Source organism: Galeopterus variegatus, unplaced genomic scaffold, assembly GCF_000696425.1.
Source record: "Galeopterus variegatus unplaced genomic scaffold, G_variegatus-3.0.2 Scaffold1473, whole genome shotgun sequence".
In the NCBI taxonomy this organism is placed as follows: domain Eukaryota; kingdom Metazoa; phylum Chordata; class Mammalia; order Dermoptera; family Cynocephalidae; genus Galeopterus; species Galeopterus variegatus.
Window position 1 is genome coordinate 169,304 of NW_007727584.1, and position 14,271 is coordinate 183,574.

A 14,271-nucleotide genomic window follows, 5' to 3' on the forward strand; every position below is an offset into this window, starting at 1 on the left:
AGGATTGCAACCCTCGGTGATGCGCCCACACCTCTCACAGCCAGTGAGCGGGAACCGGTCTGTATGTGGGATCCGAACCCTCGGCGGGAGCGCCGCCGTGCTCCCAAACAGCGCACTGTAGCAGTGCGCCACCGGGCCGGCCCCTCAACTGTGTTATTTCTATATAACTTTCATAGTTTTAATGAAGTTAAGGACCATCTTTTGACTGGTATAGCAGCTAAAAACTCTCAAAATATTCAGTAACATGTTTTAGAAGGTGGCTCATTCAATGAGCTAGTACTGGGGTAAGCAAACTACACTTTAGTACATGTTTTTGTATGGCGTGTGGGCTAAGAATGGTTTTTACATTTTTAAAGAATTTGAAAGAAAAAAAAAAGAATATGTGACAGAGATGATAAGTGACCCTCACAGCCTAAAATATTTACTTTCTGGCCCTTTACAGAAAAAGTTTGCTGACCACTGATCTAGAAATACACATGATTTGCCTGGATTACTCTTGCTCATTGGATGTGTGAAATTATCTGTTTCCCTGAACAGTTTAATAGGCTCTCACCCAGACTGGTGACTATTCCCTTTCTTGAAAAAGAATTGTTAGGCCTGGCTTCCAAAGAATTTTGAGTGGCATGTAAATCTCTTCTGGGCCCTTTGGCACTTGGCAGTATCTCGGACAGATAAGCAGGTACAAATGAGCCATTTCTTTCCATTATAATCCTTCATCAGAGGTCTGTTGGGATTGCACATCTGGTGAAGTTCCATGTCATTCAAAACAAGACTTGTAGCATATTTCAAGAATGTTAATTGCTTAGTGATGGCTGAAGCAGAAGGGCTTAATAATGTCTTTAAGTTGCCTTAAATGTACATGGACCCAGAATTTTAGAATTGGAAAAGGTCTTAGAGATCATCAAGTGTAGCATGGTTCTTAAAACCGTGGCCGTGGAGCCAGACTGCATGGCTCTTCTACTTAATCCTTTCTGTGTCTCAGTTTCCTCACCTTTAAAGTGGGGATAATAATAGTACCTATTTTACAAGGTTTGTGAGTATTAAATATGTTAACATTTAACATGTTAACATTTAAAGGTTAACTTTAACATGTGAGATACAACACTGCCTGGCACACTGTAAATGCTCATAAACATCTCTCTTGTTTGTATTGCTGTCATTTTTTATTATTTTTATTAGTAGTAATCTCATCTCATTTTATAGCTGAGGAAATGAGGCCTAGAGGAGTTAAATGATTTTTCTCACTTACGTGACAGGCAGACTAAATTAAAACCCAGCATCCTGGCTTTCAGTTGAATGCTCTTTCTCTGTTACAATGTGTTGCTTTTAGTTGTATGTTAGTGGATGTGGATGATTTTTTAATAGAAAAAATGTTTGGCAGCTTTTTGTATAAAATAAGAAAAGCTAAGTAGAACATGATTACAACATCATTTCTCCTAATAAGCTTAAATCTACTTCTAGTGTTTTTATTATATTTGGATTTCGTAACTGATTTATAGGATTGTTTCCTGTCTCTGTCCTCTTTTTCCTCATTTGCCCTCATGATATGCGGATTATTTAGTAGTCATCTCTTTTTTTTTTTTTATTGAGGTGACAGTCACATACCATAAATTAACCATTTTAAGTGTACAATTCAGTGGCATCGGTACGTTCACAGTATTGTGCAACCACCACCTCTATCAAGTTGCAAAACATCTTCATCAACCCAAAAGCAAACTCTGTACCCATTAAACAGTCACTTTCCATTTTGCCCTCCTCCAACCCTCTGGCAAACACCAATTTGCTTTTCATTTCTATGGATTTACCAATTATGGATATTTAATATAAATGGAACTATAGAATATGTGAGCTTTTGTGTCTGGCTTCTTTAACTTAGCATGTTTTTGAGGTGCATTCATATGTAGCATGTGTGGGAAAGCAAAATATTTTGGCCCCAAAATGTTTTTGTCTGACATATTTCAAGATGGCTAGTTCAGAGAGACTGGAAAAACAAGACTGGCTAGAAGCCTTGTTTCTTTGTGAAAAGAAATTTTACATCTATATGTTCAAATAGCCAGGCTTCTTCTGAGGTGTCCCTCCTTGGGATACTATGTATTGTTTCTTAGTGCAACTGTGAGACTACCTGAAGTATTTTCATTTGTGAACTAGATATCTCTACTTAACTTTAACTCCTGACTTCCTTCTTTCAGCTCTTACAATACCTCACCACCAGAACTTCAGAGAAACCTGGTCTCAGCCCATTGTTCTGGGGCTTCTATCTCCCCCCACCTTTTTTCTCTCACGAACACTGATATAGCTTATAAGCTTTGTTACTCCCACTGGAATTTGGGACATTATTGTGATGCCCCCCCATACTTTGCCCCTTTCCGAGCACCTTAAATAATAAAATTTGTTATGTTTCTTCCTATTGATCTAAATTTGTCAGTGATTTTTATTAATGAGCCTTTGGGGTGAAGTTTTCCTTTGGCCCCTACACAAGTATCAATACGTCATTCCTTTTTAGGGCTGAGTAATGTTCCATGGTAAGTATATACCACACTCTGTTTATCCACTCATCTGTTGATGGACATTTTGCTTTTTTCTACTTTTTGACTGTTGTGAATAGTGCTGCTATGAACATTTGTGTGCCAGTATTTGTTTGAGTGCCTGTTTTCAGTTCTTTTGGGTATGTATCTAGAAGTGGAATTGCTGGGTTATATTATAATTCTGTGTTTAACTTTTTGAGGAATTGCCAAACTGTTTTTCACAGCAGCTGACCATTTTACATTTCTAACAACAATGTACAAGGGTTCTAATTTCTCCATATCCTCACCAGCACTTATTTATTGTATATCATTATTGTCTTTATTATTATAGCCATCCTAGTGGGTATGAAGTAGTATTTCATGTGGTTTTGATTTGCATTTCCCTCATGACTAATGATGCTGAGCATCTTTTCATTTGGCTATTTATATATCTTTTTCGGAGAAATGTTTCTTCAAGTCTTTACCTATTTTTAAATTGTGTTGTTTGTCTTTGGTTGTTGAATTGCTTTATATTTTCTGGGTATTAGACCTTTATCAGATATGCAATTTGCAAATATTTTCTCACATTCTATGCATTGTTTTCCCACGTTCCTTTAAAGTGTCCTTTGGTGCACAAAAGTTTTCAGTTTTAATGACATCCAATTTATTATTTCTTTTTTTGTTCATGCTTTGGGTGTTATATCTAAGACCCCATTGGTGAATCCAAGGTTATGTAGATTTCCCCATGTTTTTTTCAAATAGTTTTATAGTTTTTTTTAGCTTTATAGTTTTGCAACTAAGTCTTTGATTCATTTATATATGGTGTTAGGGACAGGTCTGACTCCATTCTTTTGCATGTGGCTATCCAGTTGTTTCAGGGCCATTTGTTGAAAAGACTATTATTTCCCCATTGAGTAGTCTTGGCATCTTTGTTGCAAATCAATTGATTGTACATATATGGGTTTATTTCTGGATCCTCAATTCTATTCCACTGATCTGTGTGTCGATCTTTATGCTAGTACTATCCTGTTTTGATTATTGTTGTTTTGTGGTAAGTTTTCAAATTGGGAAGTGTGTATTCCAACTTTGTTCTCTTTCTCAATATTATTTTGGCTACTTGTTAGCCCCTTATAATTCCATGTGAATTTGAGAATCAGTTTTTCTATTTCTTTAAAATGGCTATTGGAATTTTTATAGAGAGGGCATTGAATCTGTACATTGCTTTGGGTACTGTCACCATCTTGACAATATTACGTTTTTAAATCCACGAACAAGGATGTGACTCCTTTTGTTTTGGTCCAATTTGGATATACTTTATTTTTCATGCCTAATTCTTTTAGCTAGGACTTATGGTACAATGTTGAATAGAAGTGGTGAGAGCAGTCACCCTGGTCTTGTTCTTGATCTTAGGGTGAAGACTTTCAGTTTTCTACTGCTGAGTATGATGTTAGCTGTGGGTTTTTTGTAGATGCCCTTTATCAGATCTAGGAAGTTTCCTTTTATTCTTAGTTTGTTGAATGTTTTTAATCATGAAAGGGTATTGGATTTTGTCAAATGCCCTTTCTGCATCAGTTGAGATGATCATGTGTTTTATAGTGTCTTACACTGATTGATTTTTTTATATTGGACCATCCTTGTATACCCTGTGCTATGGTTGGAATGTTTGTCCGCTCCAAAACTTGTGTTTAAATTTAATCCTCATTGTAACAGTATTAAGAAAATATGAAATCTGACTATGGTATTTAAAAGGTGGGCCTTTAAGGGTGTGGCCATTCATGGATTAATGGATTAACGTGTTATTGTGGGAGAGTGGACTGCTGGCTTTATAAGAAGAGGAAGAGAGACTTAGGCTAGTACACTAAGCCCCCTCATCATGTAATGCCCTATGCAGCATTGAGACTCTACAGAGAGTCCCTGTCAGCAAGAAGGCCCTAGCCAGATGTGGTCTCTGGACCTCAGACTTCCCAGCCTTCAGAACTGTAAGAAATAAATTTCTTTTCCTTGTAAATTACCTAGTTTCAGGTATTCTGTTATAAGCAACAGAAAATGGACTAAGACATCCAGGATAAATCTCACCTGTTCATGGTATATAATCTTTTTTTTAAAAATTATTTTTAATTATGGTAAATTGCACATGACATAAAATCATCTTAACCATTTTAAATATACAGTTCAATGGCATTAGATACATTCTCATTATTGTGCAACCAGTGCCACCATCCATTTTATCTTGCAGAATTTTTCACCTTGTAAAACCGAAATGCTCTACCCATTAAATAATAATTTTTAAGTCTTCTCTTCCCTCCAGGCCCTGGCAGTCACACTTCTACTTTCTGTTTATGTGAATTTGACTATTCTAGGTACCTCGTATAAGTGGAATCAATACAGTATTTGTCCTTTGGTTTACTTTACTTATCATGATGTCTTCAAGGTTCATCTGTGTTGTAGCTTGTGCTAGAATATCCTTCCTTTTTAAGACTAAATAATATTCCATCGTGTGAATATACCACATTTTATTTATCCATTTGTCTGTGGACCTTGTGGGTTGTTTCCACTCCTTTGCTATTGTGAATAATGCTCCATGAACAGGGGTGTACAAATATCTTTTCAAATCCTAGCTTTCAATTCTTTGAGTGTATACCTAGAAATACTTGCCAGGTCATATGGTAAAATCCTTTTAATATGCTGCTAGATTAGTTTTACTACTATTTTGTCAAGGATTTTTGTATTTATATTTACAAAGGATATTGGACTATAGTTTTCTTGTGATTTTTTTGTCTGACTTTGGTATGAGGGTAGTAGTCCTGGTGTCAAAATGAGTTAAGAAGTGTTTCCTTCTCTTCTATTTTTTTTTTTTTTTTTTTTTCCTTGAAGACTTTGAGGAGGATTGGTGTTACTTCTTTTTTAAATGATTGGTAGGATTCAGTCAAATCATCTGGTTCTGGACTTTTTTCCTGGGAGTTTTGATATGGTGTGATTGCTGATTCACCCTCTTTATCTGTTATAGGTATGTTTAGATTTTCTATTTCTTCTTGACTCATTTTTGGCAGTTTGTATATTCTTCGAACTTTCCATTTCACCTACATTGTCTGATTTGTTGGAATACAGTTATTCATAGTATTCTTTTATAATCCTATTTATTTCTGTAAGGGTGGTAATAGTGTTCACACTTTTATTCCTGATTTTGTTGATTTGAGTCTTCTTTCTTTTTTCCCCTAATCAGTCTAGCTTGAGATTTGTCAATGTTTTTGATGTCTTCAGAGAACTAACTTTTGATTTTGTTGATTTGCTCTGTTGATCTTATATTCTCTATTTCGTGGATCTCTGCTCTTATCATTATTATTTCCTTCCTTCTTCTTGTTTTGGGTTTAGTTTTCTCTTCTTTTTCTAGTCCTTTAAGGTGGAAGGATAGATTATTTATTTGAGCTAATTCTTCTTTTTTAATGTAGGTATTTATAGCTGTAAATTTCCCTCTGATCACTTTATGCAGTGGCATCTCAAAAGTTTTGATATGGTGTGTTTTCATTTTCATTCACTTCAAAGCATTTTATAATTTACCTTGTGTTTTGTTTTTTGCCCTAGTGATTTGCCTGTTTGTAAATTTTCCAAATTTCTGTCTGTTTTTGATTTCTAGTTTTATTCCACTGTGGTCAGCCAAGATACTTTGTATGATTTCAGTTTTAGCAGTTATTGAGGCTTGTTTTATGGCTGGGCACATGGTTTATCCTGGAGAATATTCCATGTGCATTGGAGAAAAATGTATGTGTTGCTGTTGTAGAGTGGAATGTTCTGTATATATCTGTTAGATCTAGTTGGTTTTTAGTGTTGTTCATGTGTTCTGTTTCCTTGTTTATGTTTATTTAATTGTGCTATCCATTGTTGAAAGTGGGAAGTTAATGTCTCCAGCTATTTTCTCCTTCAATTTTGTCTGTGTTTGCTTCATACATTTTGTTATACATTGTTAGGTTCATGTATGTTCATAATTATGTCTTCTTGATCCTTTTTTCATTATGTGATGTCCTTCTTTGTCTTGTGAGAATTTTTTCTTAAAGTCTGTTTGATCTTAGCATAGCCACATCAGCACTCTTTTGATTACTGCTTACATGGAATATCTTTTTTCATCTTTTTATTTTCAACATATTTGTTTTTGTTTCAGCAGTGAGTCTCTTGTAGACAGCATATAGTGAATCACTTTTTAAAAATCCATTCTGCCAATCTCTGCCTTTTAATTGGAGTGTTTAATGCATTTTCACTTAATGTAATTATGAATACAAAAGGGCTTCTGCCATTTTGCTATTTTTTTTCTCATATCTTTTGTCTTATATCTTTTCTGTTCCTAGTTTCCTCCATTACCACTTTCTTTTGTGTTTAAGATTTTCTCATGTTACATTTTGATTCCTTTCTCATTTCTTTTAGTATATATCTTTTACTATATATATGTTCTGAGTGGTTGCCTTGGGGATTATACTTAATTTATAGTGATTTAATTTGAATTAATACCAGCTTAGTTTTAATAATATACAAAAACTTTGCTTATATATATAGCTCTGTTCCTTCACCTTTATGTTATTGTTATCATAGATTATATCTTTATAATTGTGTGTCCATCAAGATAGATTTATGATGATTGTTTCATGTATTTTTCTAATTGGTTGATTTTTAAATGCTAAACCAACCAGACATTCTTAGAATAAATCCAGTTAAATAATGATGTGTTGTTATTTTATCCTTGTTATGTATTGCTAGTTCAATTTGCTAATATTTTGCTAAGGATTTTTGTGTCTCTATTCATGAAAGATATTGGTCTATAATTTTCTTTGTGTGTGTGTGTGTGTGTGTGTGTGTGTGTGTGTGTGATGTCTTTGTCAAGTTTTGGTATCAGTAATGCTGGTCTTACCAGTTGAGAATTGTTCCCTTCTCTGTTTTCTGAAGGAGTTTGTATAAAATTGGTGTTATGTCTTAAATGTTTGACAGAATTCATCAGTGTATTTGGATGTAGACTCTTTTGTGGGAAGGTTTTTAAATACTTATTGACTAATAATGTAGATATAGGGCTATTCAGATATTGGTGTTTCATAATGTGTCAGATTTGGCAATTTGTATTTTTTCAAAGAATTTGTCTAATCTAAGCTGTCAAGTTTATTAACATACAGTTGTTCATAATATTCTTCTAATATCCTTATAATGTCTGTAGTGATATAACTTAAAAAGTGCTTATACTAGCAATCTAACAAACACATATATTTCTTATCACATACTTTTTTTTTTTTTTTTGTCTTTTTCCGTGTCCGGCAACGGATCGCAACCCTCAGTGTCGCCCCCGTACCGGACCGGGACCGGCAACGGGATCGCAGCCCTCGGTGTTGCTCCCGCGCCTCGCTCAGCCAGTGAGCGGGAACCGGTCTGTATGTGGGATCCGAACCCTCGGCGGGAGCGCCACCACGCTTCCCAAGCGGCGCACTACAGCAGTGCGCCACCGGGCCGGCCCATCACATACTTTTCATTTTACAAAGATTAATTCTTAATTCTCACAAAAATTTATGAGGTAGATACTATTGTCATCTCCACATTACAGATGAAGAAACCAAGGTTAAACTAAGAGAGCTTAGGTGCCTTGCTTAATATTACAGAGCTGATGTATTAAGGTCTTGAATTGGCATCCTGATGGTCTGGGTCCAGAGACTTTTTTACTACCATTTACTCTGCCTTTCTTAAATGACAGAGATATGTGTTCTGTTCTTATGGAATTGTGCTATATTCTCTTTAGTAACCATTCTTACTCCTTTGTACCACTGAGTGGAAATATTTGTTTCTTATATTCGTAATTAGAACTTGAATGCCTTTTCTCCATAAAAACTTTACATACAATGGCTAGGCCTAGTTGAAATATTGTTAATACTCTTCTTCAGTCACATAATATTTTTTAAAAGACTTCTGGAGCTTCCCTGAGAAGTTCACCACAGTTTATAAAATGCAACATTGGTTCTGTGGGAAACTGAGAGAAGATATTTATTTTAAATTCATTTGCCTGAAAGGTTAGACTTCAGTTACATAGAAATTATACTTAACTTTTTGGAATCTCTGAACTTTTAAATTTACTCAGGTGTTTGTTTACAAGTCATATTTTTAAAAAGACAAACATGATTAATTTGTACACAGATTTTATTTTGTTTAGTTTTGATTAATTTGTTGATTAATGTCTTTCAGGGTTATTCAAATGCTCAGAAGAATACTCTTCTGAAGGTGGATCAGAACTGCGTTCGCAATTCTTACGATGTATTTTCTTTGCTGCGGTAAGAAACTTCTTAGAGTCCTCCTGAAGAATTTTCTTTGTTTTGAGTTTGTGACATTTCAATGTGAGAGAACGTATGGGAGCTTTAGAAGCTGTTACTCAGGTTTAGCATTTTTCAGTGAAAGCTTCATAAATTTTTGTAGCTACAGTAATTTAAGTTTATCTCTTTCACAGTCTTTGGAAAACCATTTCCTTTTTTTGGACAGTGGGAAAGAATGGTTGCAAGCTGGTAATCTTAAAACAGGGACATTATCTACTTTTGGATCTTTTGCACTATAATGAGCAGCAACCTGAAGTGCAACATTTAGACGTATCAAAGTCTTAATAACTACAGCATCACTAGGAAAGCCCTTCAACAGCCCCAAACATGGCTTAAAGTTTATAGTTATAGTTCATCTTGTTTGGCAAGTCAAGGAGCTTTGCATGAGTGTAATGCTGTAAGCTTTAAATGCCTCAGCTCTATATTTTCATAATGTCTGGGCTTAATTTTGAAAGATTTTTAAATTTGGCTTTAATTTTAAATGTGGTAGATCATCAAGGACATTTTCCCAGGGGGCAATGTACCAAAATAAATGCAATTTAAAATAAAGTTAGCAGTGACACTCAGCCTATGTTCATCCTGCTCAGATTGTTCATTGATATTTGATTTTGGCAGTATTTTTGTAATATTTACATAACACATCATAAATTTCAGACCATTAGACATCCTCTCTATATCTACTAGAGGAAGAGTCCAGAAGGATGATTGGAGAAATATTTATTTTATAAACATTATAAAATTGTCCTTTCCTTTGTGTAGCTTGAATCTTATACATGATGATATAGAGTTTGGTCACATGAACTCTTAAGAGAAAATGATTTTGACCAAAGTGAACACATGTATTTGATGACTTTTGATTCTTTATCTGAGTTTCGTTTCTAAGGTACACTCTAGATTCCTCAGGTGCATCAGTAATTTGAACTGTCTTATTAACAGTGGTCTCCTCATCACCATTGTATTCATTTATAGCTAATAGCACAGATATACTTTTTCTGAACCAGATCAAGTGTCTATTTATCAACCAAATTAATTGAACCCAAGTAATTACTCTGGATCTGGAAACATTAAATTGTATTTGTCAAAGTTAATGAGTAAAATGGAACTTTCTGTGATTGTTCTCTCTGACATTAGTAAAGAGTACCTATCATCTGCTATGTTAAAGTGCTCCTCTTTTCCCAGTTTTTGCCATGATAAATGTGAAGTGCTTGCTGGGAAACTTAATTTTGTGTGTGTCACATTATACTATTGTTCATAGTTTCCTCCCTAACTCAGGCAACATTTGTCCCTGGATAGTCTTTTTATTTTTATTTTTTTGGTGGCTGGCCAGTTCAGAGATTTGAACCCTTGACCTTGGTGTTATCAGCATCATGCTCTCACAAGTAAGCTAACAAGCCAGCCCTTGGAGTCATTTTTTTGAAGTATACCTTTTCTTTTCATGATGCTTTCTTGGTTTATAAAAATGCTGCTACTTGGTCTGAAATTTTATGTGGAAACATACAGAATCTGAACTCTTTAATATCACTTAACTCTATAAAATTCTCTGTGCTGTTTGGAGTTAGGATTAGAACCCAGGTCTCCTGATTCTGTTTTTTGAGAACATATTCTAGTTAATAACTTCCACTGTACCATTGTGCCATTAGTATGCATATATCCCCTCGACTTTTTGTGTGCGAGTGTCACAGAACAATAGGAAATCTTTGGAGCACCTAAAACTAGGGCATTAAAGCTCCTTCAGATGGATGTGTTGTACCATTTTGTAGGAATACAAAGACCTGAGATTTTATTCAGATATTTTGGCCTATAATTAAGAATTTAGGCTAATTTCAGTTTTGCCAAAGTATTAGCAGCTCTTTCCAAGTTTATATTTAGTGTGTGATAGTAATTGAACTTTTGCTTCTTAACCCTTGGAAATCCCTGGATTAAGGGTTTGTTGTCAGGTAAACAGATATTTAATTAGGAGCCACTTTATTCATTGTTATATTTGATACTTTAAGATGTTCACCACAAGGTGTCAATGTTGTTCTTTAACTGTCATTTGAAATTTCATTTATTTTACAATTTTGGGGTAAGAAAAGTAGGAGACTTCAGTAGAGTATTAAGCAGTGTTATAAATTTCCAGTATGCATTTTTTGTAGAAGTTAGCTTTTAACAATCTATGTTATTATTCCTGCTAGGTTAAGGAATATGGCCTTATAAGATAGCTTTTTAATAGGCTCATTAGATAGCTTTTTCCTTTTGGTTTTATTAGTTATGGTTTTTTTCTTTATCCTGTTGGTGGTAGGGAGTTATTGAAAGATTTGGAGGAGGTGTGACATGGTCAGGTTGCAATTTGGAATTCTAATCATGGTGACAGTGTGGAATAGAACTGAGGGAAGAGAATGGAAACAAAGAGTCATCTCTAAACCTACCTGTTCTCTGAGATTGAAAGATTATTTTTGGTATTAAAAAACTTTTTACCCCCTTCTTTTATACTTCCTGAAAGAGATGGCTCTGTTGTAGTGAGACAAGTGATAATAATTCTGATATTCTTCTAGGAAAGTTTTTATTATTTTTATTTTTTCCTTCCTCTTTTGAAATGCCCTGCTTTTGCTAGTTTCATAAGTGGAAGTATCATAGAGAAATTAAGGGTTTTGATCTTCCACATAGTTTCCAATCCTAAAATTACCATGTGTAGGTAGATTGGATGCAAGACTTTGGGCATGTTACTTAACTTTTATATGCCTCAGCCTACTGTTGTAAAATATTGCGAGAGTTGGGCCGGCCCGGTGGCGCACTGGATAAGTGCGCCGCTTGGGAAGCGCGGTGGCGCTCCCGCCCGAGGGTTCGGATCCCACATACAGACCGGTTCCCGCTCACTGGCTGAGCGAGGCACGGGGGCAACACCGAGGGTTGCGGTCCCGTTGCCGGTCCCCGGTCCGGTGCGGGGGCGACACTGAGGGTTGCGATCCGTTGCCGGACACGGAAAAAAAGACAAAAAAAAAAAAAAAAGAAATATTGCGAGAGTTAAGTAAGGTGAAATATTTGAAAGATCCTAGGACAGTTACTGGCTTATAGTAGACATTCAATAACTATGTTTTCTTCTTTCCCATTCCTTCCCCAGTCTTGGAATTAGCTTTCTCTTCGAAGCCAATGTTTTTTTTTCTTGTTATGTTACCTCTAGCTTTTCTACTTTTCAGCATAATTTCCTTCTTTTCTCTCACCATTCCAATGTTTACCACCTCTGGTTTTGAAGTTAACAGTCATAATAAAAAATGTTTAACGTGTATGTTCTCACTAATGGCATTGAAAGCATCTTGATGGAAGGGATTATTTCATATAGCTGTTTTCTCCTCTTTTTGTATCTATCAACAACTCTTGGTTAATTGTTGGAGTTCCTTTGGCTCCTGTGCTTAGGACTCTTTGCATTATTTTTCCTCCCTTGGCATTCTCTCCTGTTACAACAGCTTCAGCTAACACATCCACATCTTAATAACTCTCAAATCTACATCTCTAGTTCCTGCCCCTCTTTTGTATTTCCAGTTTGTATTTTCTAGTGATGATTGGACATTTATATTTTCATGTCCTGAGGAACCTCAACCCCAACATGTCCAGAGTCACCTCATTGGTTTAATCTTCCTCTTCTTTTTCTTTTTCCTGGTTGTTCTAATGGTATTATCATCATCCCAGTCACCCAAGCAAGTAGTAATCTCAGTCATTTTGGTTTTTCTCACTCTTCCTTCTTCAGTGATATATGCAGTTGGTTATAAATCTTGTTGAATTTTTGGTGAGATGTCTCATCTATATACCCTTTTCTGTTCTCACCTCTATTTTCCTGGACTATTTCCTGACCTCCTAACCAATCCCTCTACTTCCAGTTTTTCTTTCCTGCAATCTAAAACTGTTACCTATCAAGTACTTAATTTGTGCCAGGAACTCTTCTATTTGCTTTATAGTAATTAACTTTTAATTCTTACAACAACCCTATGTGGGACTATTCCTTATTCCTATTTACAAATTGAGGCACAAAGCAGTTAAGTAGCTTTCTTGAGGGCATACAACTTGTTAGTGTTAGAGCCTGTATTCAAACCCAGGCAGTCTGGCTCCAGATCCCATCTTCTTAACCAGTTTATTTTATAGCTTTATAATCTTTCACACTGCTTCAGTACCTTTTGTCTGCCACATTGCTGCCAGAGTGATCTTCTAAAAGATACATCAATTTTGTCACTCACAGGGCTTGTAAATCTTTGAGCCATCATACAGGATAAAGTTCACACTTCTTAATGTGGTATTCAAAGGACATTGTTCAAAACATTCCCATAGGGACTGTTGTCTTTATTTCAAGTCTTCCCACACCCTACCTGTATAATTAGTAGTTATAATTTATGGAGCACTTACTGTGTTATAATTAGTTCTTCATTGTTGGATTCTCCCTCCCCTTTTCTCAACATCTCCAAATTGAGAGCTCCTTCAAGCAAGAATCTTTGTTTTATTGATCTTTATGTTAGCCCTATCACAATGCTTATCATTAAGCAGATAGTAAATGCTGTTTTTTGGTTTTTTTTTTCCTTTTTGTCTTTTTTCGTGTCCGGCAACAGATCGCAACCCTCAGTGTCGTGCCCGTACCGGACCGGGACCAGCAACGGGATCACAACCCTCGGTGCTGCGCCCACACCTCGCTCAGCCAGTGAGCGGGAACCGGTCTGTATGTGGGATCCGAACCCTCGGTGGGAGCGCCACTGCACTCCCAAGTGGCGCACTGTAGCAGTGCGCCACCGGGCTGGCCCGTAAATGCTGTTTTTATTGATCAAACTGAACTATTCTTCAGGTTACTCACAGAGGACTCACAGAGGACTAAGGTTTTGTTATTCCTGTCATTGGTTTGTGTCTGGTAAAGTGAGAGTTGTAAAAAATTTCTAGGCTAATATCAAAAAGTGTTGAAAATGAAGTTGGATTTGTGAGCCTTCAGCTGCCTCTTTGCTTTCTGCCACTGCCTTTCATGCAACATCTGGGGAGATTTTCAAGGTTTTGTAACTTTTAATCTTACTCTTGTATAGGTTTTTCTGGGAGATCTTTGTTTGGCTGTCTGGAGGCAAATTCCCCTCCCTCCACTTTGATAGACAATAGTTTCATCAATAAAATTTTGATTTTAAAAGGGAAATGCTCACAACAAGTAATGGTCTCTCCCTAAGAAGTAATTGCAACTGTACAGAATACAGGTAAGAACCCAGCTGTAGCAGAAGATGTCACAAAGTTTATGTACTAAAACTCATACTTTTCTTTTCCTAGTGGAGACTAGGCTCTTATCCAGGGTCTGTATGCTTATTTTAAATAAGTTAGAAGAGGAATTAAGAGGAGTACTCTTAAGATAGACACACTGACAGCAAGAAGTGAAAGCTGACAGTTTGCTCTGTTTGTGATATACTCTTTGATTCTGTAATACAGCTGAGTGATAAATC

General features: G+C 35.9%; 1 protein-coding gene across 1 annotated transcript in view; it reads left to right on the top strand.

Annotated features, from left to right (window-relative positions):
* The window catches only part of LOC103594074 (UV radiation resistance-associated gene protein), a gene marked incomplete at its 3' end in the record, with an annotated part of 302,923 nt that overhangs the window by 87,610 nt on the left and 201,042 nt on the right, over positions 1-14,271 (top strand). Inside the window, exon 6 of the mRNA XM_008577262.1 lies at positions 8,712-8,797. Coding sequence (XP_008575484.1) covers positions 8,712-8,797 — 86 coding nt within the window. The remainder of the gene's footprint in view (positions 1-8,711; positions 8,798-14,271) is intronic.